The sequence below is a fragment of the Rosa chinensis genome, chromosome 1 (genome assembly GCF_002994745.2).
Source record: "Rosa chinensis cultivar Old Blush chromosome 1, RchiOBHm-V2, whole genome shotgun sequence".
Classification (NCBI taxonomy): domain Eukaryota; kingdom Viridiplantae; phylum Streptophyta; class Magnoliopsida; order Rosales; family Rosaceae; genus Rosa; species Rosa chinensis.
In genome coordinates, this window is record NC_037088.1 from 65,533,670 (window position 1) to 65,546,567 (window position 12,898).

At 39.0% G+C, this 12,898-nt stretch overlaps 1 protein-coding gene across 1 annotated transcript; it reads right to left on the reverse strand.

Moving 5' to 3' along the window:
• Positions 1-3,596: 3,596 nt before the first annotated feature.
• Positions 3,597-9,605, reverse strand: LOC112182253 (cell division control protein 48 homolog C). Its single transcript, XM_024320697.2, is given in 17 exon segments — positions 3,597-4,188; positions 4,281-4,415; positions 4,513-4,581; positions 4,666-4,801; positions 4,928-5,496; positions 5,601-5,741; positions 5,858-5,936; positions 6,046-6,319; positions 6,322-6,541; positions 6,725-6,789; positions 6,897-6,997; positions 7,097-7,139; positions 7,258-7,348; positions 7,468-7,503; positions 7,587-7,675; positions 7,777-7,898; positions 8,960-9,605. Coding segments are annotated over 17 exon segments (2,502 nt in total). The 5' UTR covers positions 9,178-9,605; the 3' UTR covers positions 3,597-4,074.
• Positions 9,606-12,898: the final 3,293 nt, after the last annotated feature.

The following is a 12,898-nucleotide window of genomic DNA, read 5'->3' on the forward strand; positions in this document are numbered from 1 at the left end:
TTCTTTGATGAGAGCTGGAAGATGGAGGGGCTATGTTTACTTGATGGTGCTAGATTTGGCAGCCTCTCCAAGTTATATATTATGGTAAATCAAATCCCATGGGATTATCTCAAGCCCGTCACACCCAAGCACGCATTTTTCTTCGACACAACAAGCTTAGAACTGCAGAAGATTTCTCCACCCAAAACGTCTAAGGAGTATTGTCTTGTCATATCAGCATATGGAATGTTGTACTATCTTGCAGAACCAATGTGCTTTCCTAAGATTCAAGAACCATCGTTCGAGCGATATGATCTGTCCAGTGATTCATGGGAGTCCTTGCCTCCGTTTCCAGATTATTCTCTGCATCAGGCACAGACCAAGATGACCGGTTATGCCATTTGTTATGGGTATATACTGTTGTCCATGCAAACTAAGAAAAAATATGAAGCGGTGGCTTTTCATATTCATAGCAAAACATGGCACAAGGTCAAAATTAGTCCAGAGAATCCTTATTATTATCCTTTCTACGGGAGGGCTGTGGTTGTAGGTGACACTATCTATGCCTTGGCACAGAGTCTGAATTTAATTCTAGTATTCTCTTTTTGGTGGGATTCAGATGAGGATGGCGATATTGCCAAGCGTCGACATTTTTTGGGCACTCCATTGTCTTTGATATTAAAGGACAAGTATCATCCTCCGTGCCTGTTAATTGGGTTTAGGACTCAAAGGTTGGTTCATTTAGGGAGACAGTACTTCTGTGTTGTACAGACCGGTCTAAACAATGATTCTCTTGAGTATCAGTACCTTTGTGTGACGACTTTTAGAATTGTCGGTCAAGGGCAAGATATGAACATCGAGACTGTTCGGTCATCCATTTTCCGCATAGCAATTGAAGGGAATCACGAATTTGAAATCAAGTTTAGCTTCACGCCTTATTATAAAGACATTGAACCGGAAGAAGAAGAGTATAGTGCAACTAATGCACTGCCTGAAAGTAAAAGTGCTGCATGGACTTCGAAGGTGGAAGAAGACTTCTTTTCCTTTCCAATTGGTCCTAAACTAGGATTGGAGGCATTCAGAACCAAAAAAGATGAAAAATAACTACCGATCCCCACTACTTCACCTGAGATTCCTCCTCTCTCCAAACGTTCAAAAAGGAAGAAAAAAAAAACATCTGGTTTTGATGGTTGTCCGATGTAGCATTGGAGCTTTTGAGGGTCGTTTGGGGTACCATATCATTTACATGTCAACAGGTCAACATGAAATAACTTCAGTTACACATTTATTAAAAGGGTCTGATCAGGTTGTTTGTGATTAACATACTCGGCCCATTAATTTTAAATATAAGATTAAATACTCGTTACTCCTCATACTTTTGCATGAAAAACAGTTTTGTCCAAATTTTTTAAATTAAATAGTTTGGTCCTTATTCTTTCTAATTCTCACACAACAGGTCCTAAAATGACTAATATACCTCTCTTTCTGCCATTTATTTCAGAACTGGTCTAATGAGCGCACAATTTAATGAATATAAGTGTTTTAGATCTATAAATCTCTGGTTTCATATTAGTATATTACATCTATAAGTGTTTTAGATCTATAAATCTCTGGTTGCATATTAGAGAGTCGTAAAAAGTCTTTATATAGCCATCTCAATAGGGGCTTATCCCAGACCCAAATCTCTCTCTCCTTTCTATCTTTTCTCTAACCGATCTCGAGCACAATTAACAGAAAAACCCTAAAACCCTATTAGACATGGAGATGATAGAAAACAATCAGGAAGCTGAATCCGTATTTGTTATGGTGGAGTTCGATCAAGATGATTCCTACACTGGTGGTGTATACGAAATCAAACTTGACCAACTTCAGCAACTCGAGCATGATAAATCTGTGGGCGGATTTAGGGTTGACCCTTCAACTATCCCACTGCTCGAACTTATATTAAAGTTCTTTGATAAGAGTTGGAAGATTGAGGGGTTATGTTCATTTGATGGTGCCAAATTTGGCGGCCTATCCAAGTTATATCTTATGGTAAATCAAATCCCATGGCCTTATCTCAAGCCCGTCATACCCAAGCATGCATTTTTCTTCAACACATCAAGCTTAGACTTAGAACTGCAGCAGGTTTCTCCACCCAAAACAACTAAGCAGTATTGTCTTGTCATATCGGCATATGGAATGTTGTATTATCTTGCACAACCAATGTGCTTTCCTAGGATTCAAGAACCATCATTCGAGCGATATGATTCGTTCAGTGATTCATGGGAGTCATTGCCTCCTTTCCCAGATTATTCTTTGGATCAGGCACAGACCGAGATGACCGGTTATGCCGTTTGTTATGGATATATACTATTGTCCATGCAAACTGAGAAGAAATATGAAGCGGTGGCTTTTCATATTCATAGTAGAACATGGCACAAGGTGAAAACTAGTCCAGAGAATCCTTATTATTATCCTTTCTACGGGAGGGCAGTGGTTTTAGATAGTACTATCTATGCCTTGGCGCATAATCTTGATTTGGTTCTGGTCTTCTCTTTCTGGTGGGATTCAGACAAGGATGGTGACATTGTTAAGCGTCGATATTTTCTGGGCACCCCATTGTCTCTGTTAATAACGGCCAAGTGTCATCCACCGCGCAGGTTACTAGGGGATAGAACTCAGAATTTGGTTCATTTGGGGAGGTGAGACTCTTGTGTTGTTCAGACAGGTGAGAACATACATTCTCTTGAGTATCAATATCTATGTGTTTCCACCTTTCGAATTGTCGGTGAAGAACAAGAATTGAAAATCGAAACCTTAAAGTCATCTGTTTTTCGCATAGCGATCGAAGGAAATGATCCATTTGAAGTTAAGTTCAGCTTTACGCCTGATTATAAGGACATTGAACCGGAAGAAAAAGAGTATAGCGCAACTAATGCATTGCCTGAAAGTTAAAGTGCTGAATGGACTTCGAAGGTGGAGAAGACTTCTTTTCCTTTCCAATTAGTCCTAAACTAGGATCGGAGGCATTCAGAACCAAAAAAGAAGATGAAAAATAATTACCGATCTCCACTACTTCACTTGAGACTCCTCCTCTCTCCAAACGTTCAAAAAAGAAGAAAAAAAAAACATCTGGTTTTGATGGTCGTCCGAGGTAGCATTGGAGCTTTTGAGGGTCGTTTGGGGTACCATATCATTTACATGTCAACGGGTCAACATGAAATAACTTCAGTTACACATTTATTAAAAGGGTCCGATCAGGTTGTTTGTGATATGTTAGGTCCATTAATTTTAAATATATTTAAGGGTTTAATGTCTTACATGAGTCAAGGTAAAATTATGTACTTTTATTTCAAGATCTCATACATCTTTTTTCAGCTTAATGTCTTAAATGGGTCAAGCAATGATCGTTTTTGTGGTTTAAATGAGTTATCGAATTCAACATGGCACAACCTATTTATTTAATGAATTAGACAGGTTATCTCACGCCAACTGATTAATAAACAAATTGCGTTTATATGTTTTTCACTTGAAAATTCATGAGTTCGGGCAGTCTGTGTTGATATTTTCTGGTGTTTTTGTATATTGATAATATGTTCGACTTTCTATGACAAAAAAAAAAAAAAACCAAAATCTACACCACTAAAATGTATATTTTATATTACAATACTATAAGAATTACACAACATTGAACAATGTATGAAATTCTAAATATTGCATATCAAATGCAAGTTCATCTACCCATTTTCTAAAATCCCACATCATCTCCAAATACCACAATCTAATTGAAATCCCAAGAAACTGGTGGTAATTTGTTTGTAAGGCAGCTTAATAAATACCAAGAACCCTCGCTTACACTTGGTGTACTGATGCCAAACCGATACAGTTGTAAGCTACATTCTACACTCATTGTATACTTTCATTGGGTTGTAAGGTTTTCTTCATCTGGGGATCTGAACTAGAGCTTCTACTTGATTGTCTCATTGCCTTGCGTGCCATCAAATGCTCCTGTAACTTGAAGTGGACTTTCCAGCTTCCTAGAACTGATCACATGGGCTGATTCTGGAGAGAACGAAGCTGATGAGTGTCTTAATTCTTCTGTGGAACACAATCTTAGAGGAAATAAGTCAATTGTTCCTTCTTCCTTGAGCCGCCTTCTCCATACAAGTCATTCCATTGTTTCAGCTCACTCATTACTGATCCCTCTGCAGCGAAACTTGCAGCAACCTGCATTACCCCATTACGTATGTAAACATCTACGCAAAAGAATGAAAATAGTAGTTTCTTTAGGAAAAAAGTAGAAAATGATTTGGAGTTACCTGATTCTTTGCTTGCCTCATATCTTCCATGCTTAATGACCTTAGAGTAATTACGTGCTCCTCTTTCTCTTCTTCTTCTTTCGAGTCTGAAGCATCTTCTGTGCTTTTGCCTTCTTCGGCTTTCTTCTTTTTCTTCTGTAGTTCAAAGTTTTCAATAATCATCCAGCACTACTTACTATAAATTATAAAAAAAGAAATTAAAATTATGATACAAACAGGGGAAGAGAGTTACCTTATCCTTCAATCTTTCCTGTTGTATAAGCTCCCTTACAGGTCGATAAGCTGCTGTCACACATAAGTTCTGTTTTTCCAATAGTTCATTAGTTTCATAGATCATTATACGGATTATGCATCAATAAATTAGTTCATTGTTAGAGGAACAAACCTTAAGATCACTTCCACTATATCCTTCTGTCATGGTTGCGAGCTCCTTGAAGTCTAAATCGTCGACCTTTTCTTTTGCAAGAAGAGTTTTCAAGATCATTTCCCTGTTCTCAACAGAGGGAAGGCCAACCATGACTCTGTTCAACACAAAAAAAAAAAAAAAAAAGGTTCAAATTAGCACCATAAAGCTATTTGCTTCAAGCTCACCAACAAAAAGAATGACAAGAATTCGGAATTTAACATGAATATGCATGTATATCTACCTGCGCTCAAAACGCCTAATGATTGCTTCATCAAGATCAAATGGCCTGTTGGTTGCAGCGAGAACAAGTATACGCTCTCCGGACTTTGTCAAGAGTCCATCCCAGTGGGCCATAAACTCATTTTTAATCTTCCTCATCGCCTCATGCTCCCCAACTCTAGTTCTCTGCCCAAGCATGCTGTCAACCTCGTCGACAAAGATAATAGTTGGCGAGACCTTTGCTGCTAGTGTGAAGAGAGCTCGAACATTCTTTTCGTCTTCTCCAAACCATTTTGAAGTGATTGTTGACATGGAGACGTTGATGAAACTTGCTCCCGCTTCACTTGCGATGGCCTTCGCGAGCATTGTTTTTCCAGTACCAGGAGGGCCAAAAAGCAGTATGCCTCTACAAGGCTTAAGGAGCCCTCCTTTGAAAAGGTCTGGTCTTCGAAGAGGGAGCATGACTAACTCCTGAAGTGATTCTTTAATCTCATCCAATGCACCAATATCTGCAAAGGACACTCCAATCTCATTTGGAGGGATAACCTCTGGCCTTATCCGCTTCTCAAATTCATTGTCTGGAGGACCTTCCTGCACCAACACCATGAAAATTCAATGAGACAGAGAATAAATGGAGGGAATATGTATCCTTAACCAGGGGGATTTTATTATAGTACTGAAGGATTTGAACTTACAACTTTTGGTGGAGGTGGATTCTCGCTTTCCTTCTTTGCTGCAGAACCAGATTTCTCTGCTTCATTTTTGGTGTCAGATTTCTCCGCTGTTTCAGACTTCGATTCAGTCTTTGCACTGACAGCCTTTTCACCCTCAGTTTCCTAAATTGAGAACAAATGATAAATCATTAAGACATTGATGGTTAATAGTACTTCAACTTTAGTCCAATTATTGAGATGCAAAATATCAAGAAGTGAAAATAAGATAAAATAAAGACCTTGTTGGACGTCTCCAGTTTCAGAGAATCTTTGTCGCCACATTTTCCCTCCTGGAATATACTCAGCCCATGGGACAAACTGTTTCACATGCCGACTAGTAATGAGATATAGCTGTTTATTTGCAGCAAGATATAACCAAGAAAACTATATTATTGAGAAATCATGCACATAGAAGGTTGGTATGTACCTCGTTGATGATATAACAAGCTTTCCATTACGATACTCTGGATCTTTGTTTTGCATCAAATGATAAGATATCGCTGAAACTACGATTTCTTCTATGTAATTGCTGAGAACCATTGTGTCTGCATGGCAGATTGAACCAAGATCATCACATTCAAGATCATTTGCCGCAAGTACCTCAGCTATGTGGTTTTTATTATCTTGAAACTGGATCCTCTTCATGTCCTCTTCCAGTTGGGCTTTCCAGCTGACAAGATGAGTCTCATCGTCAGGGGGGTGATCTCAATATTGTATGTGAACAAAGCAGCAAGCCTCTCATCTACTTCTTTGCAATCATCTTCAGCATCTAACATTCGGGAACCAAGTATTAACACGGATCCTGATAGTTTCTTCAACATTTTACTGAACAAATTGTATAACCGTCCTGATTGGAGAAAAAGCTTCTCCACATCCCTGAGGTATAAAATGATCGAGCCACTTTCTGATAGGGAAGATAAGACCTGCAAGGAAAATATATTCCTACATTTAGAACTATACCAGTACCATACCTAGATATTTGGAAGTTGTACATATCCAGTCTACAGTCTATATTGACTTAAGGTTTTCATTCACAAAGGAAACACTTATATTCATAAATGAAGCACATCTGCCCAACATTCACAAAATGTGTGCTATGACATTACCTTGTAAAGTGATTGTAGAAAAAGTCTCTCGTCAAAACACCAGCTACTCATTCGCTTGAGAGGAGCTGGAAAAGCAAAAGAAATGCAAATTAAGAATAATTTTTGAAGCACTTACCTAAGTAGTTATTTTAGAAGAAGTAGAACTTAATAGTACTAGAATGTATGAAGAAACCTGAATTTGTGGAAGCACTTTTGGAACTGATGCTACTGATATCAGATACAGAAGAGGCATTTCTTTTAAGTGTCCTACGGTTAGTTGATCCTTCAGAACTCCTGCAGTTATAAAGTAGTGATGCTTTAGAAACAATACGTTACGTGGAGCCACTGTCGCACATTTACCTTAACAATCGAAAGAGACCCATCACTATATACCTTGATATGAGATCTGCAGCACTGCTTGGCCGTAATAAGGTGCCTGCAAGCAAATAAATTACAATAAGAACTGTAGAGTATAGACATAACCAATTGTCACTCAACTGGGGATATGAATATGAGATGAGACTCCAGAATAGGAGCATTGCTTCCTTTCATACCTTTAGTCTCTCCACTTGAAGGGAGGATTGAGAAGGATCCAAACAATCCAGACATCCGCTCCAATGTTACCTCTGAGATGGGCCTCTTAAACTACAAAAGGTAGAAAATGAATTAGGGAAAGCTCCACCTGAGCTAATTGGTAAATTCTCCCATTCAACAGAATTGTAATACAATGTGACAGAGATACATGAAGAGCAGAGAGTGCTTACTGATTCTTTTTTGGTACACCCATATTTACTCTGCATCTGTAAAATGAAAAAATTGGCATATAAGTATTAACTGTATGATGAGCCAAAGTTTATTGGAGAGTAAAGCTGCAAATAGTTACCTTCATTGAAAAGTCCGTAACATCCAACAACAGCAACTTCGATTCAAAGAAATGGGCTAAAGCCTTGGCGAGCATTTGATGATAAAGTTCTGTAGGAATTAAACATGCAGTTAGATTGGCTCAAAGAAAAAAAAAATGAGGCAGAAGAATGTCAATGCAAAATAGAAACATCAGATGTCAAATAGCTTACCTGCAGGTCCTGATAGCAAAATAGCTCTGCTTGCAGGTGAAAGGTTCCGGGTGTGTTTAGATAAGTCAGAGTGTTTCAGATGTACATATGCAGCACTTGTTAATAACATCCGAGTTCTTTCCCTGCCATTGCCATCATAAAACCAATAATTGTAAAAATAAGCAGAAAATATTGCATCAATACAAGCTCATGTTTCAGAATTATACAACTAGGAAGATATGGAAGTACTTTGGACTTTCAAAGATGGTCCATCTTGGACCTCCAAAGTCCACACGGACACATAACTTTCTTCAAGGGTGTATGCCATGAAAATCAGAAAAGATGGTTCCCATGAACTGAGGTTTTCACAGCAAAATGATATGCCTCCCACTTGCACAAAGGTTTAAGACGGTTTCACCAGAACTAGAACGCAGAGGAAGATGCAAAGAGTGAGACTCACAAGCTTCTATCATTTACTGTTGCTGTCATACATAGCAATGCCTTCTTTAAAGAATACACGTAAGGGGGCAAGTTTCAGGAGAAGATCAGACCACTTTGATATGCTTTACAGAAAAAGTACTCACGATGATACACAGTGGCGAACTATATCCAACATGAAATCACAAAGCAGATAATCATATTGCAGATATGTTGCTGTATGAATCCTAGACTTGAAACAGTCATAACTTTTATATTATGCCGGAATGGTATTTCCTACCAATCTCTTGTAATTCTTTAGAGGATGACAAAAGGGACAAACAGATCTATGTGCTTTTAGGCCTCAAAGTTTGTTCGTCTATCAACTTGTTTGGATAATTTGAGAGATGTCCCTTGATAGGTTGATCAGAAAAACACGGCTTAAAACGCATTTAACATATTCAGAGCAGAAAGCTGAGCGTCCATACAGCCAAAACTTGGATTAAAAAAACAAAAGCAACAAATTCAAACCGTGAAAACTACTAATAACAAAATCTATAAGATTAAAAGTATCTAATTAGTCAAAGATTCATGTCAACAAAAACTTTTTACCCAGAAAGTAAAGAAAGAGATGAAAACTTGTGCAGAGGATCTTATAGCATATACTTGATCATTTGCTTAATGATCATATTCTTACAAAATTGATCAAAACTACTGAACCTTAATGACATTCTACTTGCTACTTGGATAATTAGACACAAAACCAGAACAAAATTTCTGCAATTACCTTAGATAATAAGGAAACTCCTCAAATGTAACCTTACTGTCTCTCATATCCACAACCTGCCTCATCAGCTCCTGCTCAATTTGCTCCGCCGTCACCTCATCGGACGAGCAGTTTCCGTTCACCCATTTACTCACTGCGTGGCCGGAACTCAACCCCAAACCCACTCCAACTCCAACCCCGACACTCAAAGCAGACAACAGAATGTGCTTCTGCTCCATCACCAATCTTGATGAAGAACCCAACAAGCCAATTCCAATCCCACCTTTCTCAACCAAGCTCTGTACTTTGGCCCCAAAACCAAACAAAGATCCAAACTCTGTTCTTGTTTCAGCCAAATGCGATCAGATTCATCAACTTTGAGAAGATGGGTTGGTGGGATTTGATGTTGCACAATGAGGAAAAGATGAGAACTTTAATTTTGGTTATTGAGTTTTGCTTAATGATGGTGGTGGTGTTGTACCTCTTCTTCATTCTCCTTGTCTGCTATTTATAGCATGCCATAATACTAATGGACGTTAAATGCTCCCCAAGAAAAGAAAACCACATGAAAACGACTCCATGAATTCTTTTTCTCACCCCAATTTGACTCACCCGTGACACCTCAAATCTGGGGGCTTTGCAGCTTTGCCTTTTCCCTCTTCTTTTCTCTTTTGCTTTACAAAGAATAATTCACACTACAAATAATATCAAATATTCAGCCTTGTATACATGTCAGGCTACTTGATTCACAAGAAAAGTTCCTACAATTAAGGATTAAGTAAGGAATACAATTATGTCAATAAATTTGCTTTCTTTTTCAAACTACCATTTTTCTTGTGGATTCATTTTACTATTACTATAAATATGAGTTTATGAAGTTTACCCGCCTTTTTGTTCTTGCTCATTATTTTAGGTTCATCTATGAGATCTAAGTATGTGTGTTGGGATCAATGCATTGAGCTGAGAGTTCTATTTTGTCGTTGAGATAATAATTGAAGCCATACATAGCTCTGAGTTGTATATTGGTTGGATCCAACAACCAAAATTAGAAGCATGTTCTTCCAAATTTTTCTTGGCCATATACAACTATACCTACCATGGTGGGCTCGTACTCGATGTTTTAACTGTCATTGTCCGTTTTAGCTATACATTAACTACCGTTGCTTATCCTTGTTTCCAACCAAATGTAGGAAAACTATGATTATGATCAAAAGTTTATTAATTGTATTAATGAAACAGTCAGAATAGTACAACTCAAAAGTTATAATTATATAAAGATACCAAACGTTTTTAACTAGGAGAAGGCGCCGGACGCTTCTGAGAGAAAGATAGTAGGGTTTCACCCCTGTCCAGCGGCGTGCCCCTACACAGTCATTGGACTGGCCATTGTCGACTCTGCGTGAGTTAGGTGTGAGGTTGGGTCTCTCCATCAACGTTCTCGTTCCGATCGGAGAGATTAAGGTGGATGTCAGTGAGGTGAGGGAGGGGAAAATCGCGGTTGTTGGCTTCTGATTCTCTCTTCGATGGCCCACCCGATCTGGTTAGGATCATCTGATCCCAATCTGGGTGGCTGTGTTTCCACACGGCTTCTCCATGCTTCGACGAGGATGGTTTCTTTGCAGGGTTTGGTTTCAACCTGGGATGACAGGTCTCCTAGGCTCGTTGATAGTGTTTGGACCCAAAATGAGCATTTTGGCCTGACAAGGCACGTCTTGGAGAAATTGAGCCAATGTCAGTGGCTCAAGCTATATATTGTCGACAAGTTCGAAATATATATTTAGAGGCTAAATAAAGCCTACTATGGAAGCATGAAAAGTCAACTTTAGCACATTTTCTTACTTCGGCTAGGAGAAACCGAGCTAAACAAGGAAGGAGGGGCGGCAGACTAACCAAATGAAATCGAAATGAGCTGAAACTTTCCAGATTCATTCTAGACAGCCCAAGGATCATTTCTTATGAAGAGTACCAGAGCTAGTTTTTAGTGGAAGGCCTTCAAACAATCAGTCCAATTTTCTACAGAAGCAAAACTGGAAAACTGGACCTGTAAGAGGTCTAGCAGCATTTCCGGCCCAACCACATGGAAATAAATTCTGAAAATTTGTCAGGATGATCTACACTCATAGTGGAACATTTTTTATGAAGAAGTCGAAGGCTCATTATGAAGTCTTGTTGGAGAAATAATTGAAGGAATAAAGGGGCAGAAACTGACCTAAAACCAGCTCAATATTCACATGTTCATGTTTCCTACCCACATGAAGAAAGCTAGATGCTTTTCTTTTTTTCCTTGGATATATTTTTCTACTACAATATCTTTAATAGATCATCATCACTTCCATGTTTCTGCACATTCATGCTTTGCTTTCATTTCATCATTTCTCTATCTTTTCCATATTTTACAAATCACTTTCATACTCCACTTTCATTATTTTTCTTCCACTCATCATTTCACTCTTCTTTTTCTTCCCTATATAAACACCTTATCCTCTCATTCTAAAACACACATTCACAACACAACAACATCTCTAAGATGATCTAAGTTCTCTCTAGAGCAAACCTCTCTAAGAGCAACTCCTCTCCTTCTCTTTCTCTTACCGGTGATCACACTCCTAGTCCTAATCTTCTCATAAGCCGACTTTCAGTGCCACCAAACCCTCTGTCAACGTACTTCGGTCCTAGTCTCCTTGGGAGCTGACTTTAGTGCCCCGACCACAACGGTTACAGAACCAGCCAAGCAAGGGTAACGCCCTAGCAACCCAGCCAAGCTAAAGTCACGCTTTAGCAAGTTCTCCTCATTTCCCAGTGGTTCTCGCTCTGCTCGATCTACAACATCGAGTATCGATTTGGTGATTTTCAAGAAGCTCAGCAAAAGTCCTCACCACGAGGCACAAAGAATCCCACGACAAGGTTGGTGCTCTCCTCGTCCACAATCGCTTGAAAGAAGTCAGGTCAAGGGACACCCCCGACGACCGCACCCGAACGGTGCTGGCACGCCCGCGCAGAAAAGAGACTGTTGACTAGCTGCAACAAAATTGGAGCCAAACAGACAGATCGTTGACTGCGGTCTGGCGAAGGCGCATACATGGCCTTGTGCAGGGTCCGGCGGCAGTGGCTATAGTGGATTTGGGCCAAGCCTGGCTTGCAGTTTGTGGGTTTCCTCTTCCCTCTATTGTTGCTTGGGCCCTCCTTTTGGGCCCGGCCTTGGCTAGTTATGTTATTTCTATTTTTATTTATTGTAGTTATTTATATTGGTCGCGTCTTTGGCGTGAAATAAGTGTCTACACTTGTTGTGTAGGACTAGTAGTGCCCTGTGCCGGTATATGCACTCAATGTGCCTTATATGCTCTAGGTAGGCAGTGAGTTATTTGATTCGTCAAATGGTCGCTACCGCCTAGTGGCAGAGTGAAGCTAAGTGTCATTTGAATTATCCTCTGGCGGCAACATAGTAGGAAAGCTGTGCTTATGGTAATCATGCTACGTTGTAATTGTGTTACATATCGAGTTATCTTTCTGTTATGTCACCGCTATGTCAAAGCAAATAGAGTAGTCAGTTTTGTAGATATTTATTTTAATCAGGGGTTTAAGCTTAATATCCCCCCTGTATTCGACAGTTTCATTAATTAAGACTTGAGGATAGCCACACTAGTCATTAAAAAAAAAAAAAAAATCAGAACAGTACATGCACCAAAATAGGGAGATGTTAGGCCAAAGAAGAATTTTATCCGATCTCTAAATCAATATGTAAGAATCCAGAAGTGATTAATTAGTGTCGCAAATAATGATGACTTAGGGTTTAGGTATGGAAAAGTTGTATTTTTTATTTAATCAACTTTTGTTGCATGGTTGAATTTTATATTTATGTACCTTTCGGTCCGCCCTTTAGAAAGCACATGACTCAAAAGGTGTTATGCACGTTTGTTGTTTCTTTTGATGGAATTTTTTTGCTTTCCACAAATAATAGGC